Source organism: Suillus fuscotomentosus, assembly GCF_016647785.1.
Source record: "Suillus fuscotomentosus strain FC203 chromosome Unknown F5891scaffold_41, whole genome shotgun sequence".
In the NCBI taxonomy this organism is placed as follows: domain Eukaryota; kingdom Fungi; phylum Basidiomycota; class Agaricomycetes; order Boletales; family Suillaceae; genus Suillus; species Suillus fuscotomentosus.
In genome coordinates this window covers 317964-344990 of record NW_024539553.1, presented here as the reverse complement: position 1 = coordinate 344990, position 27027 = coordinate 317964, and the positions used below count along the sequence as shown (strand labels likewise).

Below are 27027 nucleotides of genomic sequence, written 5' to 3'. Positions count from 1 at the left end.
ACGAGTCTAGACGTCTATGTTCCAGCAACATCAAGTGACCCCCGGTGAGAGTCATGAGGTGTTCTAGCCTATATATTATTCCTATAGTTTTCGGCACATACTAAGCCACAAACAATCATTATCAGTTTCCATCAATCCAATCAGCCTGACCACAGCGTAATCTGTCCAACTGTGCAGTGATCAAATCCAACAAGACTCCCATGACTTCTGTGACTTCACAACGTGCTGTGCGGTGGCACCCGCCCTCTTATGATATTCGTATCGAAACCCTTCCCATTCCAAAGTGTGTTGATCTCTCGCTTGTGGCATCATAAGATCGCACTCAGTTGCATTTTGTTCCAAGGATTGAGCACCCAGATGATGCGATAGTAAAGATTCAGGTTCGCAGATGTGCAGCAGACTTCATCAGCTCTTGAGTTTTAATGCACGCACCCAAAGCTTGCTGGGCTGTGTGGTAGTGATTTACATATGTACCGTGGAACAGCGAGGCTCACGGAACCGTAAATAAATCCAATCATTATCAGTGTGCCTTCTGAACTCAATAGACATATTTTGTTGGCAGTTGCATCATGGGCCACGAGTTCATCGGTGAAATTGTTGCCCTCGGTGCGAGTTTTCATCCCAGCTCTACAGGTCGCCCGCGCTTGTATTCCACACTTCATATCGGCGATAAAATTGTCTCGCCGTTTACTGTCTCTTGTGGAGAGTGCCAGTACGTCAGTTTTGTTTCGCCAGCCTCAACTAGTATTCACATGTGCTGCAGTTTTTGCAGAGTAGGATTTACGTGCCGTTGCGTCGAGTCCCGCCTATTTGGCACTCCTCTGACTCCAGGAGGACAAGCTCAATATGTTCGAGTTCCTCGGGCCGGAGGCACCCTGTACAGTCTGCAGGACATTCCTGATGGATCCTCACTTGCCGACTCCTCTTTGCTGTTACTGTGCGATATTCTTCCGACTGGAGTATTTGCCGCATTTCAGGCACTCAGTCACGCCAAAACCTTACCCTTTACAACCAGACAACCTTATCCGCTTAGTGCGAGTCCGCCGCAGATTGGAGATGCTTCATTTTTACCCTTCTTGGAAGAAGATAGGGCTTGGCCCCGTGGGGGTGGTGAGTTCATTGTGCTTACCCAACATCCTGTTTTAATATGGTCGTCGTGCCCTCACTAGTGCGCGTGTATCGCTCTCCTTGACATGCTCGTCACGCGAAAGCTGAAGTTCAATGTGATAGCCATTGACCCGAACGAAGCCAGGAGGGCAAAAATGGCATCAATATACTCAACTATCGGCGGCAACTACCAGTTTGGTGAATTTCAAGTAGTTGACACCAACAATGTCAAAGAACTTGTTGCAAATTTGACCAAGGGATTTGGTTGCAACGCTGTTCTAGAAGTGAGCTCCATGCAACCTGCTGTAGACCTTGACTCAAATCATCACTCGAAGGTTGTTGGTAATACCAGTGCGCTTCGGCTAGCTTACGAACTTGTACGGCCGTTTGGCTGTATCAATTCTGTTGGGGTTCACAGTGATCATACTGTCCCGTATAAAGGGGTTGAGCTTTATGACAAGAATGTATCACTTGATTTTGGTCGGTGTCCAGTGCGTGCTATGTTCCCAATGGCACTGGAACTACTCCTGAAAAGGCAGGATGTACTGGGATCGGTAGGTGGGGAAACGAGCTTGGTGGAGAAAATAGCGAGTTTAGATGATGCAGTGCAGATATATGACGACTTTGACAAAGGGAAATGCGGGAAGGTTTTATTCGCTCCATTCAAGTAGCATATACGAGCCAGGAGCTGTCCGGCGTTGCCTTACGAATTGCACAAGACACATTGGGCATTGGAAATCAAAATGGCTCTTTCTCTATCAATGAAATAAGTGATACCTCTAAGGGAGGCGACACTGATATCCAACACTGCTTACTTTGCTCAAGTCATAGGCACATACCAGTGCGCTCCTACATATCTCCAAACGATCAAAAACTGGATGCAGCTGGAGAGGTGAAATCGAACGCTGAGCTGAAAATTCTGACAGGGCCTCATCTCTAGTACAGGATAGTTGCGAAAACACGAGAAGCGAAGAAATATTATACAGCGTATGGTAAGAGAACACTTTGTTTGCCGTTTGGGCGACGCAGAGCTATGTGAATAATTATTGAGCTTGGGCCTCCTAAAAAAATACTGGTTACAATCCGACAAGTAGAAAACAAAGGACAAACCTGGTCCACGAACTCCATGGCCTCCTCTCGCTTGATGCTTCTGATAGAACTGACTTTCTGGTTGTTGAAGAGCACACCGTAAAACTTGTCCGCAGTGACCAACATTTCTGGCCTGAAAGTAGTCGTGATGAACTGAGCTGAATGTGAAAGAGATTTGATCATATCTGGACAGGGATCAGCATCGATTTGTGATGTGCCACAGGGCACTTACTTGCGACAGCAGTTCGATACTGCGCGTCCAAATTTGCGTCGATCTACGCGAAACAACGTAAACTAGCAGCATATCCAGTGTAATTGTTTCAACGCACCTCATCAAATAAGTAGAAAGGAGCGGGATCACATTTCTGGATGGCGAAAACTGGAAGGAAAAGCTCAAAAACATGGTTGTCTCTAACAGAAATACAGTTACCTGTTGCGAGTGCGACGAGGGATTTTTGACCCCCTGATAGCTGCTGTATCCGAAGTCCTTCATCGACCTTGGAGTTGAAGGATACCTATCATACTATACATTAAGTAGAAATAGCACAGCAGTCGTAAAACAATTGCCTTTATCGATATGCCAGTGTAATTGTCAATGCTACTTTGCTGTGTATCATCCCCTTCGTCCATGGCTTCATCTTCATCCTGTAGCAGATTAAGCAAAGTTATTTGATGCATCATTGTCCTATTTACCTGGTCTATCCGACGCTGAATGATCAACCGCCCACGGCCGGCAGGAACGAGTTTGTCGAAGACCTCTTCAAAATTGCTGGCAACTTGTTTGAATGTCCGCTCGATCGCTTCATCCTTTCGCTGGTCCAGTACTTGTACTAACTCCTCGATCGACGTGGCCGACTTGTCTAGATCTTCCCTGCGCTGCAGGAGTTGGTCTCGCTGTTTTGTGAAAGAATTATACTGTTCAAAAGCCTTTTTGTTCACATGCGCGAACTTCTTCAGCCCTTCGTTGACAGTGTGCAGCTTCTTCACCAGCTAAGTGGTTGGACTATTAGTATACAGAGTTCGGAGATGAACAGCTGGTAAACCCGTACTCGATCAAGTTTTTCGTTGGTATACTTCTCAAAAGCTTCCTCTGGAAGTACGCCTAGATCTCGGATATTGCGGTTGCACTCCTCCTTACGACCGACAAGCATCTGTTTCTTAGCTAGGTACCGCTCAGTATTTTTCTGCAGTTTCGTGACACTGCGACTGTCCTCCGATTGTTGATTCTGGGCCTTCTCCAAGTTGGATCGAAGTTCCTGTAGGTCAGCCGTCAATTTATCAAAATCCTTTTCTGCCTCTGTGAGAATATATTTGGTATACGCGGACACGATGAACTAGTCAGGAGCGAACCTTGTGCGCGCTTTGTCGAAGTGGATATAGAAGCATCGAGGGACTTGAGTTCACGCAATCGCGCATCCAGATTATCGGCAGATGACACTTCTCCATTCGCCGAGTCACCCAATGACTGCAATGTTGCCTGCAGCTCCTTCTCTTTCCGCCGGAGGCTTTCATTAAGCTCGATTTCCAAGAGGTTTTTACGGCTATCAAGCTATGCGTGATATTAGTTGTGTGGTTCAGAATGGAGTTTGCTAGTGCACCTACTTCTATTCTCGATTTGCTCAGCTCGAGCACTCGCTTGCGCCTTTCATCCACCTGTTGACCAAGAGTATCGATCAAATTGGCTTCGTCATCTGTCAGTGCCCGTGTAAGGGGGCTCGCAAGCTCAGTGCGGTACCCCTGTAGCCGCTGTACAATGCCGCTCAGTTCCGTCTCTAATTCATCCGCTTCATTTTCCAGAGCTACAACACCTTCGCTCAATCTCTCGCGCTCCCTTGAGAATGATAGTGAGTCCGAAAGGAGGACCTCGCGTGCTTCCTTTGCTTGCGCCTGCTGAACGCTAAGGACTTGGATCTTCCCTGTCACCTTCGTGATCTCCTGCTCAAGCGTGGTGATGGCAGCTTTAACTTCTTTGGCACGCTTATCTTCCGCCTCAAACTTGGAGCGCCATGTCGCTACATTCTTAACGGCTTCAATACGCGAGCGGCGCACGTCGTGGTAACCACCTGTAAGAGCACCCTTACGATCAACCTTATCACCGTCCAGCGTGATGGTGTTAACACCATGACTCTTGACATACGCAGCAGCAACCGTAAGGTCGCGGCACACCCAAGTCTTGCCAAACACCTGCTGGAATGCCTTGTCATGCGCAGAATCATACGAGAGCTTCTCGAGGAGAGGAAGGGCGTCTTGATTTGGAGGGATAGTTGGCTGTTTGGGTTTGAGGCGATTGAGAGGCATGAAGGTTACACGGCCGTTCTTTTCTCGTAGCATGATGTCGAGGACCTTCTGTGCAGTTGCATCGGTATCGACTACGACGTGGAAGAGACTTGTCAGGCGTAAGCATAAGTAGAGATTGATGCAAACGGGGTGGCGTACCTGTTCCCAGCGGTAAGTTCGATAGCGGTGCTAAATGTCGAGTCTGGTATCTCGAAAAGACGGTACAATGGACCATATACACCCTCCAGGTTGTGTCGCTCTGCAATCCTGTCAACGGCGCGGAGACCAGAGCCAGTGTCCTAAAAAAATAAACGAATATTCATCAATCGAGGGCGCGCATACTCACTTTGTCCATCATACCCGCAAGGTTGCGCTCAGCGGCCCTTAACTCGTCACCGGCATGCGCAAGTAGCCCATCCAACTTGGTGTCCTCACGCCACAACTCCTTCCTGCGCTCAATAAGTTCAGTCTGCTGCTCTTTGAGTGTTGTGACCTGCTCCCCAATGTCTTTCACACGGGTTCTACCATCTTCCAAGCTCCCCTGAATGTTATCGATTCTCCGCTCCATCTCAGCAACGTTCTGCATTTTCTGTGTGGCATCTTTGCGAGTGGAATCGAGCGCTGTAGAACGAGCCCGTTGATATACCTCCATACTCGCGATTTCCTGCTTGAGGTATGCATCGCGCTCTGCCTTGGTGCGGAAGCGGTTGACACGACCTTGCTTTGCAAAGAGCGCGTTAAGCTGAGTACGAGCCTCCTCCATCTTACGCTTTTCTGCACTTTCATTTGTGCGGGCCTTCTCCCATTGTGGAATCAATTCACGTAGTTCGTGCTCTTTGCCCTGCGTGGCTTCCTGTACGGACGCAAGCTCTTGTTTGAGTGCGCTATCGTCACGCTCGCCTGTTGCACGGAGATCGGCAACAATGCATTCGAGTTCTGTACGAGCGCGGATGAATTCATTGAGCTCGGAGTGTGCGTCTTTCCGTGATATTTGGAGAGACCGGAGAGAATGTTTCGCTTGCGAGATTTGTTGTTCTAGGCGCTATGGCTGTGTCAATAGCAGACTAGATGAGAGAGAAGGTTGGACAGACCTGTATCTCCTTCTCCCTGGTATCAAACTGCTCTCTCCTTACGTTGGCACCGTGTACTTCTCCTCGCCTCTCTTCATCGATCTCCTCCAAAGCTTCTCCAACCTCCTCCAACTCTCTCTGATACAGTGCATACTCGAGACACCGACGCTCCTTGTCCTTGTCCTGAAACTCGCGCAACTCTTCCTTCTCCTCCTCTAGCTCTGTAAGACGAGAGTCGATGTAGTCAATAAGTTCATTGATCTTTGTGCGTTTGGCATCGGTCTCGGCCATGATACGAAGAGATTCGGTACGACGTTGTTCGTAGACTTTGGTGCCAGCAACTTCTTTCAGTAGGGCAAGGCGCTCGTGGTCCTTTGCATTTGTAAGGGCAGTGATCTGGGAGATTCTGTTAGGAGAGTATGGGAGAGTTGGGTAGCACGTACTCGTCCTTGCGGAACGATGTAATATGGATTGGACTTTGAGAATCCTGCACTCTCGAGGAGATTCATGACATCAGCTTTGCTAGCGCTTTTCTTGTCGAGACTGTATTCATCCTTCTTGAGACCGATGGTACGTCTTAAAATGACTTCTTCACGACCAGTTGGAAATCGATTGTCAGAGTTGTCAAAAACAATTTCAACTGGTTGCAAGTATGAGAAAGGGTGATAGAGGGTTAAAAGTATAAAAAAAAGTACCGTATGCAGATAGTGTAGTCGTGACAGAAACACCTTCGTGCAGGAGAGCCTGCCGCTCCTCTCTGGACATAGAGGTGTATGCATCGGACAATACAAAGCGAATGGCTAGGGGGGTGTAGGAGTAAGATTGAGAGAAATATTTCAGAGGTACAACGGGCACCTGCAAAGAAATTGCTCTTGCCTGAGCCATTCCTACCTACGACGACATTATGACGAGGAGAGAAGGGCTCTATCTGTGTCTGATCACGGTCTGGTATAAACAGTGCGCAAAGTGAGATATCGCGGGATAAAGAATGGTCAAACTTACAAGACTTGAATCCCTGAATTGTCAAGGTCTTAATATACATCAAAGCTGGCGCGTACTCAACGCGTGCTGTATAGTAATAAGTATCTGGTAGACGCGTAGTGGCGCGTGTGACACGTGGTACAATTGCGTGTCACATATCACCTGACGCCGTGACACATGTGACTAAGTAATATACTCCGGGATATTCCGATTTCAACTGTATAGTAGTTCGGGGATTAGCGATTTACCTGATCATCGGCCTCCTAGTAGTACAGGCGACGGGCAGAATAACTCCAGAATCAATATGGCCCCTACTAATGTCAAGGCGAAGGCTGCCAAAAAGGCTGCTTTGCAGGGCGTGCACTCGCATTCAACACGGAAGCAGCGATACTCTGTAACATTCCACCGTCCCAAGACACTCCGCCTACCCAGGAATCCCAAGTACCCTCGCAAATCTATCCCCCATGCACCACGAATGGACCAGTTCCGAACCATCGTCTCGTGCGTTTTATGCTATATAACACAAATTAATTTTTGATCGTTTAATGACAGTCCACTGAACACGGAATCGGCGATGAAGAAGATCGAGGAGCACAACACCCTCGTCTTTATTGTTGACATAAAGTCGAATAAGCGACAAATCAAGGACGCCGTGAAAAAACTTTACGATGTCCAGGCTGCTAAAATCAACACCCTGATTCGGTTCGTCTCCGTGCAATGAGCTTTAAGATTACATACAACCTGATTACCCTTAGACCTGATGGGAAGAAAAAGGCATACGTTCGGCTCACGTCCGACCACGACGCGTTGGATGTTGCAAACAAGGTGATTCACTGCTAACATGTTGTTGATGTTGTTATTAACTATACTTTAGATCGGATTCATCTAAGTCTGTTGTTGCATTTTCTACCATTTCGTTGTGTATTGTCATACTACTCAATTATATGCACCTTGATGAATTTTCCACCTAGTTGTGATGTCGTTTCAAATCGTAGTCACAAAATCTGTTAAATTGCCAGTGCTACGTAGATGACCGTGGACTGCCTTTTTGGAAAGCTAAAAACGTTTCTGTAACTGAGATCATTTGTTGTTAGTTACCGTGTGATCGCGATTTGGTAGGAAGCCTGCGCCCGTGTGCGCTATTAGAACGTTTCTGTCTTGTTCCTCCCCTCGTTTTTGGTTTCAAATTTTGCTGCTCCTGTGACGCTGCCGGCGACGTCTTGTCAATTATCGGCCAACTGGCTTCCAGGATTCAAGAATCTTCGTGTTTCAAAATATCTTAGAACCTACTTTTCACTCTCTTAGAGAGAGCAGAAACGCACACTCGTTCTATCCCTAGCGGACCCAAAGTCGCGCTGTCCTTGCTATCCAGCAATATTCTATCACCTCTATGTATTCTGTTATCTATTTTTTCCTTGCAACTGTGGTTTCCTCCCTTGTCGTTCCCCAGGTCGATGCACGACATTCATCATCCTCCAACTCTCACGCAAGGCGATCTTTGGCATTCAAGAACAGAGCTCCTGATGACATTCTAGGTGGTCTTGGTGCGCATTTTCTGTCGTTATTTAGTTTGGGTGATGTTCTAATGAGCTGGTTCTCAGGTGGCATATTGAGTGGAATTGGAAGTGGACTTGCTATCAATACCCCAACGCCCTCTGCGTCCAGCAGTCCAACAGTCTCGTCCCCAAGCACTGGCACGCTTACTAGAAGCTCTAGCCCCTCAGCATCTGCGTCACCGACCAGCTCATCATGCATTGGGCTCTTGGGGCTAGGTTGTGATCCGCCCATGACTACCCTGTCTAGCTCGCCAACATCAATTTCTACCGGGACTGCTGCATCATCCAACTCCAACCCGTCATCCACCACAACGTCATCCTGCGACGGACTCCTTGGTTTGGGGATTGGTTGTTCACCTCCCTCGTCATCTCCCACTACGCCTGCAAGTTCTGGTTCAGTTGCCACCAGTTCGGCAGCACCTGCTACAACATCATCTTGTAATGGACTGCTTGGTTTGGGGATTGGTTGCTCACCTCCCTCGTCATCTCCCACGTCGAGCCAACCAGCTTTGAGCACGCTTGCAAGTTCTGGTTCAGTTGCCACCAGTTCGGCGGCTCCTGCTACAGCATCATCTTGTAATGGACTGCTTGGTTTGGGGATTGGTTGTCCACCTCCCTCGTCATCTCCCACTTCGAGCCAACCAGCTTTGAGCACGCTTGCAAGTTCTGGTTCAGTTGCCACCAGTTCGGCAGCTCCCGCTACAACGTCATCTTGCGATGGACTTCTTGGTCTGGGGATTGGTTGCTCACCTCCCTCTTCGACCCAACCAGTCTCAAGCGTGCCTGTAAGTACTGGTTCTGCTGTCTTGAGCTCGGCAGCTCCCGCCACAACGTCGTCTTGTGATGGACTTCTTGGTCTTGGTCTTGGTTGTCCACCTCCCTCTTCATCTCCTAGCGCGCCTGTAAGTTCTGCTGTCTTAAGTTCGGCAGCTCCCGCCACAACGTCTTGTGATGGATTACTTGGTTTGGGGATTGGTTGTTCAGCTCCCTCATCATTTCCCGCTTCGAGCCAACCAACTTCAAGCCTACCTGTAAGTTCTGCTGTCTTGAGTTCGGCAGCTCCCGCCACAACGCCTTGTGATGGATTACTTGGTTTGGGGATTGGTTGTCCACCTCCCACTTCGACATCTACCACTTCAAGCCAACCAGCTTCAAGCCCGTCCGTAACACCTACTTATCCTACCACTGGTCCGGTCGCTTCCACCACGCCGTCGTCGTCGTGTGATGGGCTACTTGGCCTTGGCCTTGGTTGCCCACCTCCCACTTCAACATCTACCACTTTAAGCCAGCCAGCTTCAAGCCCGCCCGTGACTTCTGCTTATCCTTCGGTTGCTTCCACCACACCGTCGTCGTCGTGTGATGGGTTACTTGGCATTGGTATTGGTTGTCCCCTTCCCACCTCATCATCTACTACTTCAAGCCAGCTACCTTTGACTTCGCCTGTAACTTCTGGTACTCCTATCACCACTTCGGTTGCTTCTACCTCAGCATCATCATCTTCGTCGACAACCGCTGATTGCACTGGGGCCCTGGGTCTCGGAATTGGTTGCACTCCATCATCCACGTCTGGTACAGTGTAAATTTCAATCCTATCGTGCTTGAGACTGTTTGATCATATCCGTTGCAGGACTACTACTACTGCTACTGCTATCACGATTGGCACGAGTTCGAGCAATGGCATGTCCACAGCATCTACTTCATCGACTATCATCAACTTTCCAAATAGTACGACCATGAGCAGCACTGGCACCCTTAATGAGACATCCACATTATCTTTGTCAAGTACCTATGTACTTCCCACCACGAATACCAACTATCAGTACCTGTCTACGGTCTCATCTCTGCTGGTCAATACCGCCACGCCCACACCAACAGCCTCCCCAACCATTTCAAATCCTGACATCCCAACGACGACGGTCTCGCTTGCATCCGCTCCGCCGGCCAGTCAGCCTTCTGCAGCACCGATTCCGACGTATCTCCCATCGGCTATTATGCCACAGCCTACGCTCAATGTCCAAAATGTGCCAACTACTGACACTCTGATCAGCGTGTTGTTCAATCAGTCCCTTAACTGGAAGTGGGTTGCAACGAATTCGGATACCCAAGGACAGATATTCGAGTACTTCCCCTCGATAATTGCGACAGCACTTGGAATTGATTGTACGTGCTCCCAACCTCACAAAGTGCATTCGTACTGAAACTGTATTCCAGCTTCCCAGGTACAAAGCTACGAGCTGCTTGTCTACGAACCCTCATCGTACACCGGCATTCAAGACGTCGAACTGCTAAGTACCCTCTGGCAGGGTTATATCCCTAATGACCAAGTCTCCACACTCGCTTCGCTTATCTCCAACAAAAAGTCCTCGTTCTATACCGGACAAGAAGGCAGTATACCCGCATCGCTCGCCCAATGTGTTGATCCCACTCTTGCACTGTCGTCCATATCAGGTCCCACTCCTGGCGGCAGCAGCACCAGCAGTAGTTCAAATTCTTCCCAAGTCCGCGAGGACGCGATTATCGGTGTCGTAACGTCGCTTGGTGCCATCGCACTCATCATCCTTGCAATCGTCGCTTATCGGTACTTCAAGCGCCGAAAAGAGGTCGCACATCGCCGTCTCTCTGAAAACGTCGGTGATCCTGCAGGTGTACGCCCTGATGGTCAGGATTTTGATCGGGATAGTATCGGCGGCCAGCGGAGGCGGAGCTTTTACTACGCAGAAGACAGTTTACGTGGATACCAAGGTGTCCGGGGTGGTGATGATGATGGCTATGAGCGCCATGTCTCTCCTCCCGTCATGAGGGAGCGCCGTCATCTAAACCCTGGAGCTATTTCCGCTCCCATTCTGCAAGAGAGCAGTATGAACTGGTGAAGAGGAAGCATTCTCCCAGCTACTCAGGGTGTTGTGGTCACAGCAATACACAATTTTGAACACCCGTTCGGTTTGAAGTTGTTTGTATAGTTTTCGCTGTGGTGAGTTTGTATCGTGGAGCCTGCCATTTGTTACAGCCCACGATCCTTTTCACAAGTAATTACTTCTCGTCACGGGCTGGCCTGCACCTTCTGATGGCAGTATACAGCATATATCCTTTGTGTACCGTCTGGACATGCTTTTTACGATTCGTTTTTACTGATACCCCGGGTCAAGATTTTTTTTGTTTTCTAAATAGGTGTTAACTGTTGATGTTGATGGACTTCGAGCAGTGACTACTGTCATGCATGTAGACTGAGTTGTAAGCAAGGATACTTTGAGCTTGAGCGTTTGAGCTTGAAAGGCCGATCGTTGCGATGCAGCGTGCGCATGTAACTGCCTTCCTGATGAAGGCACTGCTGATCCGGGGGCTCAATAATTCATGCCGCGGCGTCGTGCAACATGGATGATCATCTTGCTCACGGATGGTAAGGGCAATGCAAACATTTAAGTTAGATGTGAATACCTTGTCAGTCAACACAATTCACCTTTGATATTATCCGTGATCGATCTTTTCTGGCTTCTATCATGGAGAGTTCATCAATTTGGCGCCTTCCCGAAGTTTCCAAGGCAGCACGGATGAGCATGAGGGAACTTCCCGCAATCCCAACAAGTCCACTCAGGCCGGACACTCCCCCTTCAATTGCAAGAGACTTCTGGATACCCCAAGTCTCCGGAGATGGTCAGGTATGGCTTTTCTTGTCTTCAGTGCTCAGTTTCAGGTGACTACTCTTTTTGTATGTAGATTTACTATGCCAACACAGTCACTGGGCAACTATCTCGTGATCTACCGTTCGACGTGGAGGATGAGACGTTTGATTGTGATCTTGCGGGCTTAACTTCATCACAATCGAGCTCTCGTGCTGGCACTGGCGCAGGTCTCGGATTTTCTTATGGGGATGTAAACGCTCTATCCATCGTGAACAATCCTTCTCAATACCAGTCGATTCCAGTGGAGCCCGCCCGGCCACCCTACACGTCATTATCTCATTACCCAAATAACCTAGCTGGTGCTCTGACGGCTCCCGTAAAACCATCTTCGCTATCCCTTGTCACAGACCTTCCACCAGGCCGCAACCGTGCCCAGACAGACTCTTCTGCGCTTTCTTTGAATCGTCACACGTACCGCGTTCCCAGCGATCTCTCTAGTCTGCCGAATGACCAAGTACTAAAGAGGAGTTTTACTACGCGGGAGAACTCATATACTAGTCATCAGATGTTTTTGTCTATGGATCAACATCCTCGTATCTTCTCGTACTCTCACCGTCCGCATATGGCTAGAAAGGGCTCTCGATTAAAGGAAGCTGCCGCATTATCCATACTCCCCCAAGTCCATGAACTTCCGCCAGACGAAGATCCTTCTCACCTCTTGACTGTAATACCATCTCTGGAGGAAGTACTTTCTCCTCGTCCACCAGAGCTCATTTCTGAATTGCTAGATCGGTCTCAACATGCTATTCGCTCTGTGATCACTCACCTGCAGCAGTTTGGAATCCCTCGCATTGCAGATGATGAAGTCATTGTCGATCGCCTCATCAGCACCACTATCGCTTCAGTTCGTGATTTACTCTACGTCTCTGGCCCTTCTTTCGGTCAAATACCAAGTCATCTTGTTCCGAAAGGATCATCAGATCAACAGAGCACGAGCACTGCGTCGCATACATTACTTGTTCCTGCACAGCGTCGAGCTATTGCGACACTCTCGAAGTTTCTACTCTCTGCGAGAGCGATCTTGAATGACGGTCCTTGGAGCCCAGGTGACAGCATCGGCAACCTTGCAACTGATGCCACAGAACTTGAGCGCTCTGTTGTCGATTTCGTGTCCATCACGCAAAGTTGTCGTTGTGATGAGTGGGATTGCGACAAGGCTCCGAGACACTTGCAGGGTTACTTCTCAGCACCACATGCAGGATTTGGGAAGGCTGGGGCTGGGGCTGCTGGAGCTTGGAAAGGATTTGGTTGGGTCACCATCGATGGCAATGAGGAGGCTCCCCGGCGGAGCTTGGACAGCGCAGTCTTAAATGACATCGTGGGGCTTGTATTGCAGGTACAAGACAAATCAAATGAATTCGTTGAAAGCTTACGCGCTTCTGCACCTGGTGAGCAAAGTCCTGCAAGTTTGCGTTCTTCGGTTGAAAATCAGCTTTCGCAGCCGGCGTGGTAACGTCAGCAGGCTTACGAATGATGAATCAATTGTCATCCCTCCTCCTCCACATTGGCGACCTGCATATCGCTCGGCATGTCGACATCGAACCGGTGGATCAGGCGGAACTCAGCGATGGTGCTCGATATCTCCGGACCGCTGAGAAAGCCAGGGTCCTCGTACGGTCGTTCGAAGCCACTACTCAGGCTGTATACGATGACGGCGCCGCACTACTCACTACTACCCAGAGGATCCGGCATGTAGAAGAATCCGAAACATGGCGTGGTCGGGACGAACATTATGATACCCTCGAGGCGCTGAACTCCTCATTAGACTTTAATCTTCAGGTTCTGCGACAGACTCTAGAAAGTCTTCTTGTCATCGTGCAGGAACAGACAGATATTCTTGAACGGAGCAACAAGAGCCCCATTGAGTGGCGTATGTCACAACGTAGCCTCATTACAGCAATGTTGGCCGAAGAGGCACTTAACGGCACGAATAACGACCTCTACAATACGAACGATGACGAAGCAGATGATATCCTTAGGAATATTGCAAGTAGCGATAATGCTACGCCTACAGCTGAAATACCGGGTCCGCATGTAATAAACGGACAACCACCCCTAATATCCGATACAGTACCATGGGCTGACTATGAAGGCTAGTATTATTATGTTTCATAACTATTGGCATAATTTAACTTGAAGCACAGATCTTCGCATAATAAGAACACCCCCTCGACAAGATAAGATCAGGGCGTTTTTTGGTGATGATGCGCCTTCTCACTATCTCATTACCCTTAATGCCGAAACAAAACCTTGGTATCTGAGACCGACGTACAATCCTAATGATGTGCTAGTCGACCCCGATGGAACTACGCGAGGCGGAACCGTTGCAGGCCTAGTTGAGCGGCTAACCGCTCACGAGTATGCTGGTATGTGAGATTCCGCCAGTATATCACCATTTCTCTTGAATCCAGATTACAGATCCCAAGTTTAGCAAGGCTTTTCTGATGACTTACAAGACCTTCACTACTCTTGATGAATTGTTTAGGTTGTTGGTGGAACGCTTCTGGATACAGCCTCCAGACGGACTAAACTCCCCGGAGCTGGTGGAGTGGCGGAAGCTCAAGCGGCAGATTATTCGTATCAGGTGAGTCACGTCATTGTTTCAGACCTTGTAGCTGAACTATTTTAGGGTCATTAATACGATTAAGTCAATGGTTCAAGATGACGATGTGTTAGAGAGAGACGACGCATACATCCTCGACCGTATGATGAAATTCGTTTCGCATGATGAAGTCATCAATCTACCCGCAGCAAAGCAGCTTATGGTGATTATTAAACGTGCTGTACGTGCTGGATCAACGTCGGGGTTGTACTATCTGAATTATAGAATAGCAGCGAGGGCGTGATCCGAACAAAGTGACGATTAGCACGGCTCTGGATCCGCCACCTCCGCCAATAGTCCCTAAACGGATGGAGCTACTTGACATCGATGCCTTGGAACTGGCAAGGCAATTGACCATCACAGAAAGTCAGTTATATCAGAAGATTCGACCTTCTGAATGCCTTTTGCGGTCCAAGGAATCGAAAACTGACCACCACGACAACATCGCAAACTTCATTCGCCGTAGCAACAGAGTAAGTTTGCTACCTGCACTCGGTTCGCGGGTTCACAGATACCCCTATTTAGGTAGCTAACTGGGTTGCATATGCCATCCTGTGTAAAGACGAACCTCGCAGACGCGCTTCCATCATGAAACATTTCATCAGTGTCGCTGATGTTTGTTTATTTTGCTAAACTTCAGTGCTCTACTAATGTCTTTCCTATAGCGCTGCAGGCACATTCAGAATTTTTCGACCATGTTAGCCATCGTGTCTGGCCTAAACTCGTCACCTATCCGTCGGCTTAAGCGCTCTTGGGAGCAAGTAGGCACCAGATACATGTCCCAATTGGAAACATGCGAGACAACAATCAATTCTTACAAGACGTTTAACATCTATCGACACGCCCTTGCGAAAGTTTCCCCGCCGTGTCTTCCGTTCGTTGGTATGTAGTCGACGCCATATCTGTAAACACGAAAATTGATCCCCAAACAGGTGTGTTTCTTACTGCCCTGACACATATTCAAGACGGCAGTAAGGATTACCTTCCAAACAACTTGGTGAATTTCCGAAAACGCCAGAAGGCTTCAGAGGTAATCCAAGACCTTCAACGCTGGCAGACTCAGCCGCACAACTTCCATCCCCTCCCAACTGTTCTTGTTTACTTGGATGACGCACTTGGACAGTTTGACGACAAAGATGTCAGCGATGTCTTCTGGCAGCTGAGCTTAGAAAGGGAGCCGCGCGAAAAGGAAGAAGAGAAACTTGCAAGAATGCTACATGAAAGCGGGTTCTTTTGAGCAATTACTCTACGATCCTGACACCTCATAGCACTACCGCTTATTAGACACGCAACTTCCCTCGCATTACTGTATCGTTGGGCACCGACTTGAACGTACCCATAGTATTGATAAGTTATCCCAATTACCGTTAGATGACAGTATCCCTCCAATGTATCTACCAGTCCAAGAATTTCAAGAGCTGAAACGTCGTGCAGTATAGCATGCTCATCAGGAAAACTCACCAATAGAAACCTAGACTAAGTATGTTGAATTTGATATAAGTGCATTGTTACAGTTCTATCTTTTCACTCTTCACTTTGTCACATGCTTACTCATCATTCCATAGTATTCTATTACATTCTATTATACAATCTCCCTTCTCATTTTCTCATTCATTGTTCATATTCAAGCTCCGCTCTAATACTCTTATATATACCTTACTTTCTATGTTCTATATCTTTTACTTGACCTATGCAGACCAGTATGATGCTCCAAAGCAAACTTTAATATTTGTGTGATACACAACATCAAGTGTGTGATACACTACTGAGTGCATGATACACTTTGCCTTGATTCTTGAAGACATTTTGTAGCTGCTTCTAGTAAATGGGCAGCCAAAGTCTTTGAAGCTGGGCTTGACAATCAAGTATTTTGTGAGATTGTCAGCTGTGCAAGCGACAAATTTTCGCTCATGATTGAAAGTACTTTGGGCTTTCTGATAGATTAATACAAGTCTATTCATGTGGATCTGTGGGGAACAGACATCAGTGAAAAGTGGGGCTGCGGGGTAGTACTACATAGCCTATGTTGTGTGAATAGTCAGGTAGCTACCCCCCCCCACTCTCAAACACCTGGTAGCACGGAGTTGTTACAATATAGCTTGTGATAGTGCTTGGTGGCTGCTGAGTCCAGTACCTGCATTGCAGAATTAGGTTAATGTAGTACTCTATAGGATAAACCATATGTGTGGTCATCAGCAGTATAAGTCTATAGTTGACAGTAATTCCACACAGTCGCTCGAACCATTGACAAACCGTCAAAATAGCATGCATTGGCTGATATAATAATGTACACTACTACTACTCATCATCCTCATCATCACTTGATACACCCCTGCATTCATTGTACTCCTCGATCGCAGCCTCGAATGCACTACGAGCCATCGTGCGGCCAATTTCATGACCAAGTGGGTCAGCCTTTGAGTAAATGCTGAAGAATGAAGGTAAGATGAATTAATAAGGCCAAGGACGAAGACATACCGGCCATTATCATGCAGACATGACAAAAGCTTGGGTAGCAGGCCTTGAGCCTTGGTGTGTTCATCAAAGTCTGCGAGGTTGTTGAGATGTTCGTTGAGCACATCCTGATACTCATCCACAGTGAACATCTTGTTCGTTTGAGCTCCACTGCTCCACTCATCGATGCAACTTTCAATCTGATGGCAATCAGCACTCAATCCCCACAGCAAAAAAAAACGGTACCGCAGTCAAAAGCAATGCAAAGGCAACCTCTGGGAATGGTTTGTAGAACTCGGGATATAGCACACCTTCATCTTTCTTGTCGCGGAACCATATGGTGTTGACCCCCTTCTGGATAATCTTGGCACTGTATAAGCCTTTGTTACCATCAGGGGAGCGAGTCTAAAAAAATCATGTTGAGCAAACACACGGCAACGTAAATAGGTACTTGCCTTATAAACGAAGGCAAAATCCTTCTTGAGTTCTCGTGCAAGCATGATGTTGCGATCGATGACAGATTGCTTGGTGCTCGTCTCGAACCTGTACTCATCTGCAACATATGGCCGGACCTTAGTCTTGACTTCACCACGAAGGTGGGAACCTCGCGAAGTGATCTAGGTAACACATTAGAGATAGCATGTTCACGATAAAAATCACTGACCATTTTTAAAATCTCCGCATCATAAGCAACTTGAGTATGTAGCCTCTTACATGCTTCATTCCATGCTAACTTGGCCCACGTCACCTCCTGCATACGGTCAGGCATGGGACCCTCTGTGCAGAGACGGCCACGATAGAGTGCCCATGCCATGCCGAAGATGGTGCGAACAGATGGTTCATAATCAGCAGCCTTCGGCCGTCCCTTACTTTCCTGTATCTTGACAGCCTTCCGCACTGGCTCGCTGTTGTCGTCACCATCAGATGCTCCACAGCGACGTTTGCCCACACATTCGATGCTGGGGGATGGGGACCTACTACCTTCATCACCAATATAGTTGTTGTTGTCAGCCACGAGCGAGTCATTACCCTGGTCCCCATCCATGTTGAAGTCGACCAAGCCTTCAATAGCTTCGTCGAATAGGGCCTCATCAGTTGGGCTAGGAGAGCGAGTCATAGTATTGTTGAGGCTCGAACTAGGGTGGGGACCACCTGCAATTGAGTAGACATAGTAGGCTGCTATTAAATTCAGCACAATTTAAATAAATACAGGTACTCACCTCGAGACAATGCCGCAACCGGACTCATTGCTTGTTTGGCCAGCACAGCCTCACGCAGACGCAACAGCTCAGCAGCTTTTTCTGGTGTCAATGTGTTGAGACGTGGAGTCTTGTTCTAGTATTACTAGTCAACGAAAAAGCACAATGTTGTAAATAGACATACCAATGTGACCCGGTGTGGTGCGAGTGGCACTGTACTTTTCCGTGCAACCAAGTTCGGGTCCCTGGCAGGTGTTGACACAGTTTGACTTGTAAACTAATGGTGTGAGGGTCATTAAAATTGACTATTGACGAGAATATTAACAAACATACACCAGGATCGTCACTCGACAGCACTGTGGAGACTTGAGTGCGTCCAGTATTGTTCTTGTAAGCTTCGCGTTCGGCAGCCTTGCTTGCCTTCTGACGAGCCTTCTCTTGACGTTCATGGGCCTTATTGACCTGCTGGTGCTGGCGATTTTCTTTGTCCTTGTGAGTCTCAGCTTCGATTGAAGGTCAAATCAACATGACGTGAAAAAAATTGTAATATGAAGACTTACAGATATACTGAGCTCTCTCAGTAGGACGGCGATCACGACGGGCCACTGAACGTTCAACTGCAGACATTCTGTTGGAGAAGGAGGGGAGGAAGAAAGATCAACAAAGTTGACGACACGATAAGGTTTATTTGCAAGCAACATTCACTGATATGGCCCGAGAATCGTGATGGAGCCTGTCAGGATGTCAGTCTGAGACATGGGCTGATTTTGGCACAGAAACGCACTGAAACCACAGTAAAAATACAAAATATAGGCAGAATCTGGAAAAGAATCTACCTAAGTGCCTTCAGTCAGAACTTCGAGTCTTGAACAATGTCATACACCAGGCAGAAACCGCGCTGTAATTTCTGTCTCAAAGAGCTCAGCCGACACAAAGATGTAACCTTACACATCCAAAACACTCCGACATGTCGCCAACAATGGGACCTCATGGTCTCGCATCAAAACACCAGGTGTTCAGAACAGGTCGACAGCCAATCTAGCACATCAGATACATTGACACCCCAAGACTATGAATATGACATACCCGAAGATGTCGACTATGAATTTCCGCACAGATCAAGATACGAGCCAGAGGACATAGAGTCTTTGATGAATTCTGGCCCCCAATCCAAACGTGCAAGAATGGAGGAGGTAGCAGATGAAGAAGAGCCGACACGATTTGCCAAGGTCTTCCCGCGCCCAGTTGCAGATGTTTTGGGGGTCGGACAGACTGTGTTTGAAGAAATTCAGGAGTCTCAGGTTGACATGGGTCTGGAGAAAAATCCATGGGCACCTTTTGATGATGAATATGAGTGGGGCCTCGCAGAATGGCTGTCGAAGAGAGTCAACAAGACTGCGACCGATGAATTCCTTAAACTGGCCATTGTAAGTCTCCGAAATGTCTTGGCATCTTCCGTCACAGACAAAACCACCTATCTAGACGAAAAATTGCACTCAGCCAAGCTTTACGAGCAACTATACATTTCAAAAGAAACTTGATAAACTACCTACAGGTCCTTGATGGACTTGTGAAATAGTCACGTCAACAGGAGATCGAGTGGGTGGAGATCGGAAGCCATTAACAGAACAACATGAACTTTGGCGGTGTGACCCTGTGGAGTGTGTGCGTGATTTGATTGGTAATCCCGCATTCAAGGATTACCTTTCATATGTTCCCGAGCAAGTTTTTGCTGATCCGCAAGGGAAGACGCAGGTATATGATGAGATGTGGACTGGTGATTGGTGGTGGAACATGCAAGTAAGTGAGGCAAATGTGTGAGATTGAATGATAACCAATTGTGACATTAGGAACGCCTACCTTCAGGTGCCGTTGTTGCTCCAGTAATACTCGCATCCGACAAAACAAATCTTACTCGTTTTCGTGGCGATAAAGCTGCATGGCCAATATATTTGACCATCGGAAATATCAAAAAGGACATTCGCCGTCAGCCTTCTAAGCATGCAACAGTGCTGATAGGATACTTACCAATATCAAAGATGCTGCATTTCAAGGATGACGAAGGACGGCAGATTGCTCATTATCGTCTCTTTCATAACTGTATGCGGTTGGTGACAAAGCCACTTGTCGATGCCGGCCGTCACGGAGTGGATATGATATGTGCTGATAGGAATATCCGATGCATTCATCCTATTCTTGCAGCATATATTGCAGATCATCCCGAGCAATGCCTGATTGCCTGCTGTAAAGAAAACCACTGCCCTCGTTGTGTTGTAGGAACGAAACATCACGGAGACCACTTCGACTCACCTCTTCGAGATGTCAATGAGACTCGAGCAACTCTCGAATGCCATAAAAACGGCGAAGACCCTCACCTTTTTGAAGATCACAGTCTTCGCGCGATATATTTTCCGTTCTGGTCACATCTTCCACACACCGACATTTTCATGTATATCACTCCGGATATTCTACACCAGTTACACAAGGGTGTTTTCAAAGACCACATTGTGAGCTGGTGTTCTACAATCATCTCTGACGCAGAGTTCGACACACATTTTCAAGCTATGTCCGATTTTCATGGTCTCCGTCACTTCAAACGGGGAATTTCAACTGTCTCTCAGTGGACTTGCACGGAGCATAAAGAGATGCAGCGCGTTGTCTTAGGCGTCATCGCTGGTGCTGTTGAACCCCGTGTGTTCCGGGCTGCACGTGCTGTTCTCGACTTTATTTACTATGCTCAATACCAAGCTCACACAGACACGACTCTTGCGCGGATGCAGGAAGCACTGGATGTGTTTCACGTGAACAAAGATGTTTTTGTCGAGCTCAGGCTTCATCAACACTTCAACATTCCCAAGGTTCACTCAATGCGCCACTATGTGCAGTCCATCCGAGCGTTGGGCAGCGCAGATGGTTTCAACTCGGAGAGCCCCGAACGCTTGCATATCGACTATGCAAAGGATGCTTACCAGGCAAGCAGCAAAGTAGATTATATCGCGCAAATGACTCATTGGCTCGAACTTCAAGAAGCCGTCTTTCGACATGGCATGTTCCTCAATTGGGTCGCATCAAAAGGTGGACTCGGCGAACCTCTCGACTCAGATTTGCTCGAAGACGAGGATGAGGAACCGACATTCGCAGATTCAGACATCATCCCATCAGGACTGCTGGCATCGCATGGTTACCATGTTGCCAAGAGTTGCCCGTTTCTCGCCGTCTCCGTGTCTCGCCTGCAAACAGATTTTGGCACCATCGACTTCATCCCCACCCTTCAAACATTCCTCACCCATCACTTTCCCCATTCCTCTATTTCTGCGAGCCAGTATGACCAGTTTGACTTATTTAAATCGGTTTCACTTCGGCTCCCTCGACGAGACCACATTAGTGACCTCAAGCGGCTGAATCGAGTTCGTGCTCATCCAGCTATTCCCAATCGCGATTGCCGCAAGCCACCTTCACCTGCACACTTTGATGTGGCGTTTGTAGTCGAGGATCACCAGCTATGGGAGAGTGGTACAGGCTTGGATGGTATGTCCAAATCACTCTCATTGTTGTGGGCCCATGATGCTGATACCTTGGCCACAGGCTTGCGGCTCGCACAGATACGTGCAATTTTCAAATTGCCCTCTCACTACGGGAAATTTCCTCATCCATTGGCATATGTCGAATGGTTTCGACCTCTGCGCGATCCGGAACCTGCGACCAACCTTTATCGACTTGCACGTTCGACTCGTAACCAATGGCGTTTCGCATCCGTCATCAGTGTTCGAGACCTTCTGCAAGCAGCACACCTGATGCCCAGGTTTGGATCGAGTAAGGTAGATGTATCATGGATCAACGGCGATGTTCTTGAGCTCGCTGACGAGTTTTATGTTAACCCTTACATTAATTTTCACATTTTTGATACTATACAGCACTTGTACTAGCGGTCACGCACAGCTTGTTGTTCATGTAGTTGCATTGCTATACATGGCCCTTCGCATCGACGACTAGACTACCTACAGCTATGGAACACAAGGGTATGTCTACTGTTGCTCAGGTGTTACATGACTGTCTACCCTGGGCTACTGAGTCTCCCAGTCACGACGTAGCGTTGGCGTGGCGCTACGACCCGAATTGCTTTTTCCAGATGGATACTCTCAGTCGTTGTGTGTGAATGCAAACATCTTTGGTATATTTACCTGTGGGGAACAGATACTCTATGCAGCATAACTAAAAGTAAAAGTACAAATGAATATAGAGTGTCTTACCTCAGTCATTGCATGTGAATGCAAACATCTGAGGTTCGAGTACAGAAACTTTGTAAACTAATAACAAATAAGGAAGTGAGACTGTAACAATGAGATATAGGGCACTGGCCCAAGCAATCAAAGGATTCAGCAAGTACAAAGGAAAATCAATAGACAAGGGCTGTATAATGGAAACATATGTGTCACTGAACATATCAAACGAAACAAGAGCAGACAATGATGTGCTTTGGCTGTGGGTGCGCTTGCTTATTCCAACACTTCACAATGAATAATATGGACACCCATTGGAGCCTGTTCCACTACAAACTACTTCTAGTCCTCCTCAGATCTCTTGTGCTTTGTGCAAGTTCCTGCATGCACTATAGCAGTGGTGGTCAGTTCCAGTTCTGAACTGCAGTTCAAACCTGACAGTCTGATTCAAAGTCATCAGGGGGAACTGAACCATTCAAGTGAGTTCGATGTAGAGACTCATGCCTCTCATGGTCTGATATGGCAGTTTCCACTAGGGAGTACATTGCATGAACTTGCAGCACCACTTTGTGTGCTATCCGCAGCTATCCCTATATGAGGCACAGCTTTCCCGCGCCATGCACGCACACTTCCCATACTTCACGATGTATATGCACGCACACTTTCCTGCGCTTGAGTGCCCTATAGTGCCAGCCATCTAGAAGCATCCACCCACTGTCCACCAAGCCCTCTAGTGCGTATATTTCCATTTCTCTTATTAGCATATTGTTCCACCTTTATTTTTATCATGGACCCTTACTTACATATATCTTTACATACCTACTCGGTAGTGCTTCAGCTCCGCATGACAGCGCTTAGGCCTATATAAGCGCCAGCAGTACATACCATTAGGGACACTTCACTTTCCACCTGACTTTACCCAACTTTACCTACCACTTACTACCTAGAAAATTGCAGTTGGAATCTATTCCTTGACACCTTGCATGTTACAGTAACATGGCATGAGCCCCCAGCTACCAATATGCCCTCTGCCACCTTACACGGCAATGACATGATACCCGGGCCTTTGGGCCTTGATGATAGATGATGATAAGAAAGAGAAGCCTGGAAGATACCGGCTTAGATAAGCAGTCTGGACCGCATATGATGACATAGGTCTAGAAGACCTATTTATGTTATCAAGATAGAAGGCAAGCCTCATGGTTGCCTCATGCACTGATAGAAGGACGCCTCGTGGTCCTTATCCCAGATAGAAGCCTGCCTCATGCATGATATCTCTGACTCGATAGATAAGCAGATTAGAACCCAGCTTCAAGCTGAGCTTAGATATGATAGAGTAGTCTTATATAAGGTCGAAGATTAAAGTAGATGTTCCTTACTTTAATCTTACTGGGTTTTACCTTGAACTCCTTGTCTTGCTAAAGCTACCTGCTTGACATCTAATCCGCACCTTCAGAAGGACTTGAGACCCCTTCTGCCTGTAACCGCTACCATCGCTCGCCTCTGCTAGCGTACACAACTCTTGCTTGTCTGTAAGAGCTGACCTTGGACTCTCAGCATGAGGTATCACTGTCGTGATCGTCGCTGTTAGAATCATCCCAGTCCGCACACGACTCACCATTATAACATTGCACTCTCATCTCTTGTCTAGTATCTCATTATCACTTAAGCAAGCTTACTCTTACTCTCTCTCACTTCCGCATACACACGTGTACTTTCCTGCGCTTCGTGCAGCACGTGAGTGTGTTCCCACACCTCCATGCCTTGCGCGCACCTGCACTTTCTCGTGCTTCACTTCAGCGCATACTTCTAGATCCTTGCTGCACTCACTTCCCCTTTAGGGTTGAATGCACTTATTGCCACAAGCATAGCAGACTAGGCAATGCGCGACCTTACAACATTTACAGATACAATCAGAAGCCTTGTTCACACCTCGCTGTATTAAAGTTTCTACATCGATCATGATGGTTCATGGTTCAAGGACTTGCAGAATTCTTGAACCTATTCTGAACCTCTTTGAACTGATGTAGGGAATGATTCTTGGCTGGGCTTGCAGAGACTGTTTTACCTATAGTTATGTTTGCACCTTAGCTTACATAATGAAGTCATCTTTTCACCAGTTTTACTATGAGTCTGAGAGATCAGCAGTTTTCTATCATATTTCCTCTCCTCTGAGCCTTGAGCCTGGTCCAGAAACCCTTTAGGGTCGAATAGCAGCTAGGTTCTGCAAGACCCAACACATTGTTCAGTATACACCATCTGAATTGTTGTACCCATACCGATTGTTGTGCACATGCCACAGATGCAACTGAAAAAATCCAAGAGGTATGTCTGTTATCACAAAGGACACCAGCTTGTCTAATTAGACTGGTGTAAACTTGAGTAAGTAGCCAGCAAGTTCACTCTGCAGGGCTTGCCAGTGAGACTGAATACCAGACCTAAATCCAGCTTAGGCTTGTATCTCATGTCATAGGGAGCTTTGTCTGCTATAGCATTGAATTTTTTCACTTTCTAACAAGTAGATATCACCTTTTGAAAGGACCACTCACCTTCTTCATTTCTGCCTCTCGCCATTCAGTGGCACTCACCACAGCTTGAAATCACTGATTCTAGTTTTGAAAGCTGTGTCTGTCTATTATGTTCTCAACTGGAAGGTCACCTACATCTAGTTCTCTGGTGCATCAATCAATTTCTTTGTCTTTTTTCATTTAGTTCTTGGTTCAGGTTCTTCTTGAACCAGAACAGGACTATTATCAGACTGAACTGACTTGGGAGAACTTGGCCAGCCTCATCCATCACTATCGTTGAGTTGCTTACATTTTTCAAGTGTTCTTCATCATATCTCCATGCTCCCTGACTTTGGAAAGCCCCAACCATTCAATATAATCTTTGCATGGTATCTGTGACTCTGATAGCCTATCTGTCCCTCATCCATATTAATACCCAGCCTCAGGATTATTTTATTGGCGACATGAACATTTTCTGTCTAATCTCTCATGCCCTACTGCCATTTCTTGGTATCTTTTTTAGTATAATTATAGACTTTTGTTGCCCTATACCTTGCCACCCTGACCAAACTCTTCCCACTGTAATACTAAGTTTTGGAATACTACACTTATGGGCTGTATTGCACACTTTGATATGTCATGTTGTGCACTCTGTTGTTGTGTGTCACACACTCTATGTTGTATCACACACTCAATTGTTATGTATCATGCACTCAGTAGTGTATCATGCAAATATTAAAGTTTGCTTTGGAGTGTCATAGACAAGGGCCTGCTACTTGTATTCAGAACTTTGACTTTGACTTTGATCCTTGAAATGTTAAGATGTCTAAACAATGCTGAGTATGACAAAAGATCAAATCATTACCTGTAACTGGTGTATGAATCCAGAACCAACATGTCTCACTCTGCCATCTGTCCACCAGGTTTTACCTGGGACAAAGGAAGACAAACTTTTGTCAAGACTGAAGATGATGACACCTAGACTCTTGCCAAGTAGTGATGTCTCAGCTCCAAGCTGCATTTTTCAGAAAATGAGCATAATATGCTAAATAAAATTCCTAAATTCATGAAAATATTTATGGACATAGATTGAGCCAAAAGCCAGGAGGAATCTAGGGAGAATTTTTACTGTGATACATCATTGTCTTGCTATGAAGCAGCTCAGCAAATGGCTTAAAATTCAAGTCATTTGCTGAGCTACTTCATAGCAAGACAATGATGCGTCACAGTACAAATTCCCCTTAGATGCCTCCTGGTTTTTGGCTCCATCTATGTCCATAAATATCTTCATGAATTTAGGAACTTTATTCAACATGTTATGCTCATTTTCTGAAAAATGCAGCTTAGAGCCGAGACATCACTATTGCCAAGTGGAGAGAGTACTATGATGGATTAGCGCCCCAAGGACAGCGCTAGAACTTTTGGACACAAGGCTATGAAACTATCCCTGCACCTGTCCAATCTACCCCCTACCCCATCCCTATCCCATCAAATAAAGAAACAGATGAAGAAGACATGCCTAAAGAAATTGGATCTATGCCTGAGATCTTCAATGGAGATACTCAGAAGGCAACTGGATGGTTCCTTCATATGGTGGTACACATGGCTCTCAACAGTGAGATCTATAACAAAGACAAGAAGAAGATTATTCTTGTCCTTAGTAGAATGATAAAAGGAGAAACAGCAAGGTAGGCAGAAGGAGAACTAAAGAAAGCCACCACTAGTGAAACTGACTTTGAAATATACAATGCATTTTCCAAACAATTCACTGATATATTTTACCCGAAGAACATTGTCGATACCACACTCTGTAGAATCACCACCCTTAAACAAACTGGCAGCATATCCATGTATGCATCTTTATTCCACACCATTCTTGCAGATACTGGCATCGAAGAAGAAGCCATGAAGATTCTCTTCTTCAGGAATAGACTTAAGTGTGAGCTAGTCTCTGCTATTTTAGCATTGGAGAATATCCCTACCACAATCGACAATTGGCTTAATAAAGCCCTTGATGTCAAAGTAAGAAGGATTTTCCTTTATCTACCATTACAAGGAAAGACTCATGACTCTTACATAATGGATGTGGATAGAATGGAGGCAGAAATAGATGATGATGGTGAGAAAAAAACAAGAAAGACTTACCTCATGCCACAAGAATAGCCTCTGCTTCAAATGTGGCAAGAAGGGGCTCACCAAAGACTACCCAAATCATCCTACAGTAACTATATCTACTAGGAAAACTAACATCACATCTAGCTCCAACAAGGAGGATGCTGAATATA

The 27027-nt window shown here is 46.8% G+C and overlaps 7 protein-coding genes across 7 annotated transcripts; 5 read left to right on the top strand and 2 right to left on the bottom strand.

The window, feature by feature from the left end:
* Positions 1–200: 200 nt before the first annotated feature.
* On the top strand, positions 201–1778 carry F5891DRAFT_1165075 (chaperonin 10-like protein; the record flags this gene model as incomplete). Its single annotated transcript, XM_041365378.1, has 8 exons — positions 201–283; positions 344–380; positions 439–500; positions 563–712; positions 764–1038; positions 1091–1110; positions 1170–1391; positions 1443–1778. 8 exons carry the CDS (start codon positions 201–203, stop codon positions 1776–1778), a joined length of 1185 nt encoding a protein of 394 aa, XP_041223776.1.
* Positions 1779–1994: 216 nt separating this feature from the next.
* Positions 1995–6585, bottom strand: F5891DRAFT_1239707 (RecF/RecN/SMC; the record flags this gene model as incomplete). Its single annotated transcript, XM_041369703.1, has 17 exons — positions 1995–2168; positions 2218–2381; positions 2429–2471; positions 2526–2575; positions 2627–2711; positions 2764–2841; positions 2890–3186; positions 3246–3493; positions 3547–3745; positions 3799–4582; positions 4633–4772; positions 4820–5515; positions 5565–5939; positions 5987–6183; positions 6239–6343; positions 6399–6488; positions 6546–6585. The coding sequence occupies 17 exons, from the start codon at positions 6583–6585 to the stop codon at positions 2151–2153; spliced, it is 3609 nt and encodes a 1202-aa protein (XP_041223775.1). The 3' UTR covers positions 1995–2150.
* Positions 6586–6799: 214 nt separating this feature from the next.
* Positions 6800–7617, top strand: F5891DRAFT_1044842 (putative 60S ribosomal protein L25). The gene is made up of 4 exons (XM_041362213.1): positions 6800–7025; positions 7077–7226; positions 7280–7349; positions 7399–7617. The coding sequence occupies exons 1-4, from the start codon at positions 6829–6831 to the stop codon at positions 7411–7413; spliced, it is 432 nt and encodes a 143-aa protein (XP_041223774.1). The 5' UTR covers positions 6800–6828; the 3' UTR covers positions 7414–7617.
* Positions 7618–9813: 2196 nt separating this feature from the next.
* On the top strand, positions 9814–10950 carry F5891DRAFT_955937 (uncharacterized protein; the record flags this gene model as incomplete). Its single annotated transcript, XM_041375371.1, has 2 exons — positions 9814–10240; positions 10292–10950. 2 exons carry the CDS (start codon positions 9814–9816, stop codon positions 10948–10950), a joined length of 1086 nt encoding a protein of 361 aa, XP_041223773.1.
* A 522-nt stretch (positions 10951–11472) lies between these two features.
* On the top strand, positions 11473–15809 carry F5891DRAFT_1044838 (ras GEF). The gene is made up of 10 exons (XM_041362212.1): positions 11473–11736; positions 11795–13148; positions 13202–13852; positions 13905–14126; positions 14179–14344; positions 14390–14543; positions 14593–14835; positions 14888–14977; positions 15028–15244; positions 15295–15809. Exons 1-10 carry the CDS (start codon positions 11578–11580, stop codon positions 15597–15599), a joined length of 3561 nt encoding a protein of 1186 aa, XP_041223772.1. The 5' UTR covers positions 11473–11577; the 3' UTR covers positions 15600–15809.
* Positions 15810–16660: 851 nt separating this feature from the next.
* On the bottom strand, positions 16661–18642 carry F5891DRAFT_1239698 (uncharacterized protein; the record flags this gene model as incomplete). Its single annotated transcript, XM_041369702.1, has 9 exons — positions 16661–16790; positions 16841–17016; positions 17063–17221; positions 17281–17433; positions 17481–17992; positions 18037–18151; positions 18200–18292; positions 18349–18518; positions 18576–18642. The coding sequence occupies 9 exons, from the start codon at positions 18640–18642 to the stop codon at positions 16661–16663; spliced, it is 1575 nt and encodes a 524-aa protein (XP_041223771.1).
* A 557-nt stretch (positions 18643–19199) lies between these two features.
* On the top strand, positions 19200–21941 carry F5891DRAFT_1129603 (uncharacterized protein; the record flags this gene model as incomplete). The annotated part of the gene is made up of 5 exons (XM_041364415.1): positions 19200–19442; positions 19498–19570; positions 19595–19815; positions 19866–21543; positions 21601–21941. 5 exons carry the CDS (start codon positions 19200–19202, stop codon positions 21939–21941), a joined length of 2556 nt encoding a protein of 851 aa, XP_041223770.1.
* Positions 21942–27027: the final 5086 nt, after the last annotated feature.

Bases quoted from the DNA above. Each gene is read 5' to 3' on its own strand.
- F5891DRAFT_1044842 (XM_041362213.1), top strand. From the start codon at position 6,829: ATGGCCCCTACTAATGTCAAGGCGAAGGCTGCCAAAAAGGCTGCTTTG. The intron at 7,026-7,076 runs GTGCGTTTTATG...GTTTAATGACAG, and splicing joins CAGTTCCGAACCATCGTCTC to TCCACTGAACACGGAATCGG. The intron at 7,227-7,279 runs GTTCGTCTCCGT...GATTACCCTTAG, and splicing joins AAAATCAACACCCTGATTCG to ACCTGATGGGAAGAAAAAGG.
- F5891DRAFT_1044838 (XM_041362212.1), top strand. From the start codon at position 11,578: ATGGAGAGTTCATCAATTTGGCGCCTTCCCGAAGTTTCCAAGGCAGCA. The intron at 13,149-13,201 runs GTGAGCAAAGTC...CAGCTTTCGCAG, and splicing joins CTTACGCGCTTCTGCACCTG to CCGGCGTGGTAACGTCAGCA. The intron at 15,245-15,294 runs GTATGTAGTCGA...ATCCCCAAACAG, and splicing joins GCCGTGTCTTCCGTTCGTTG to GTGTGTTTCTTACTGCCCTG.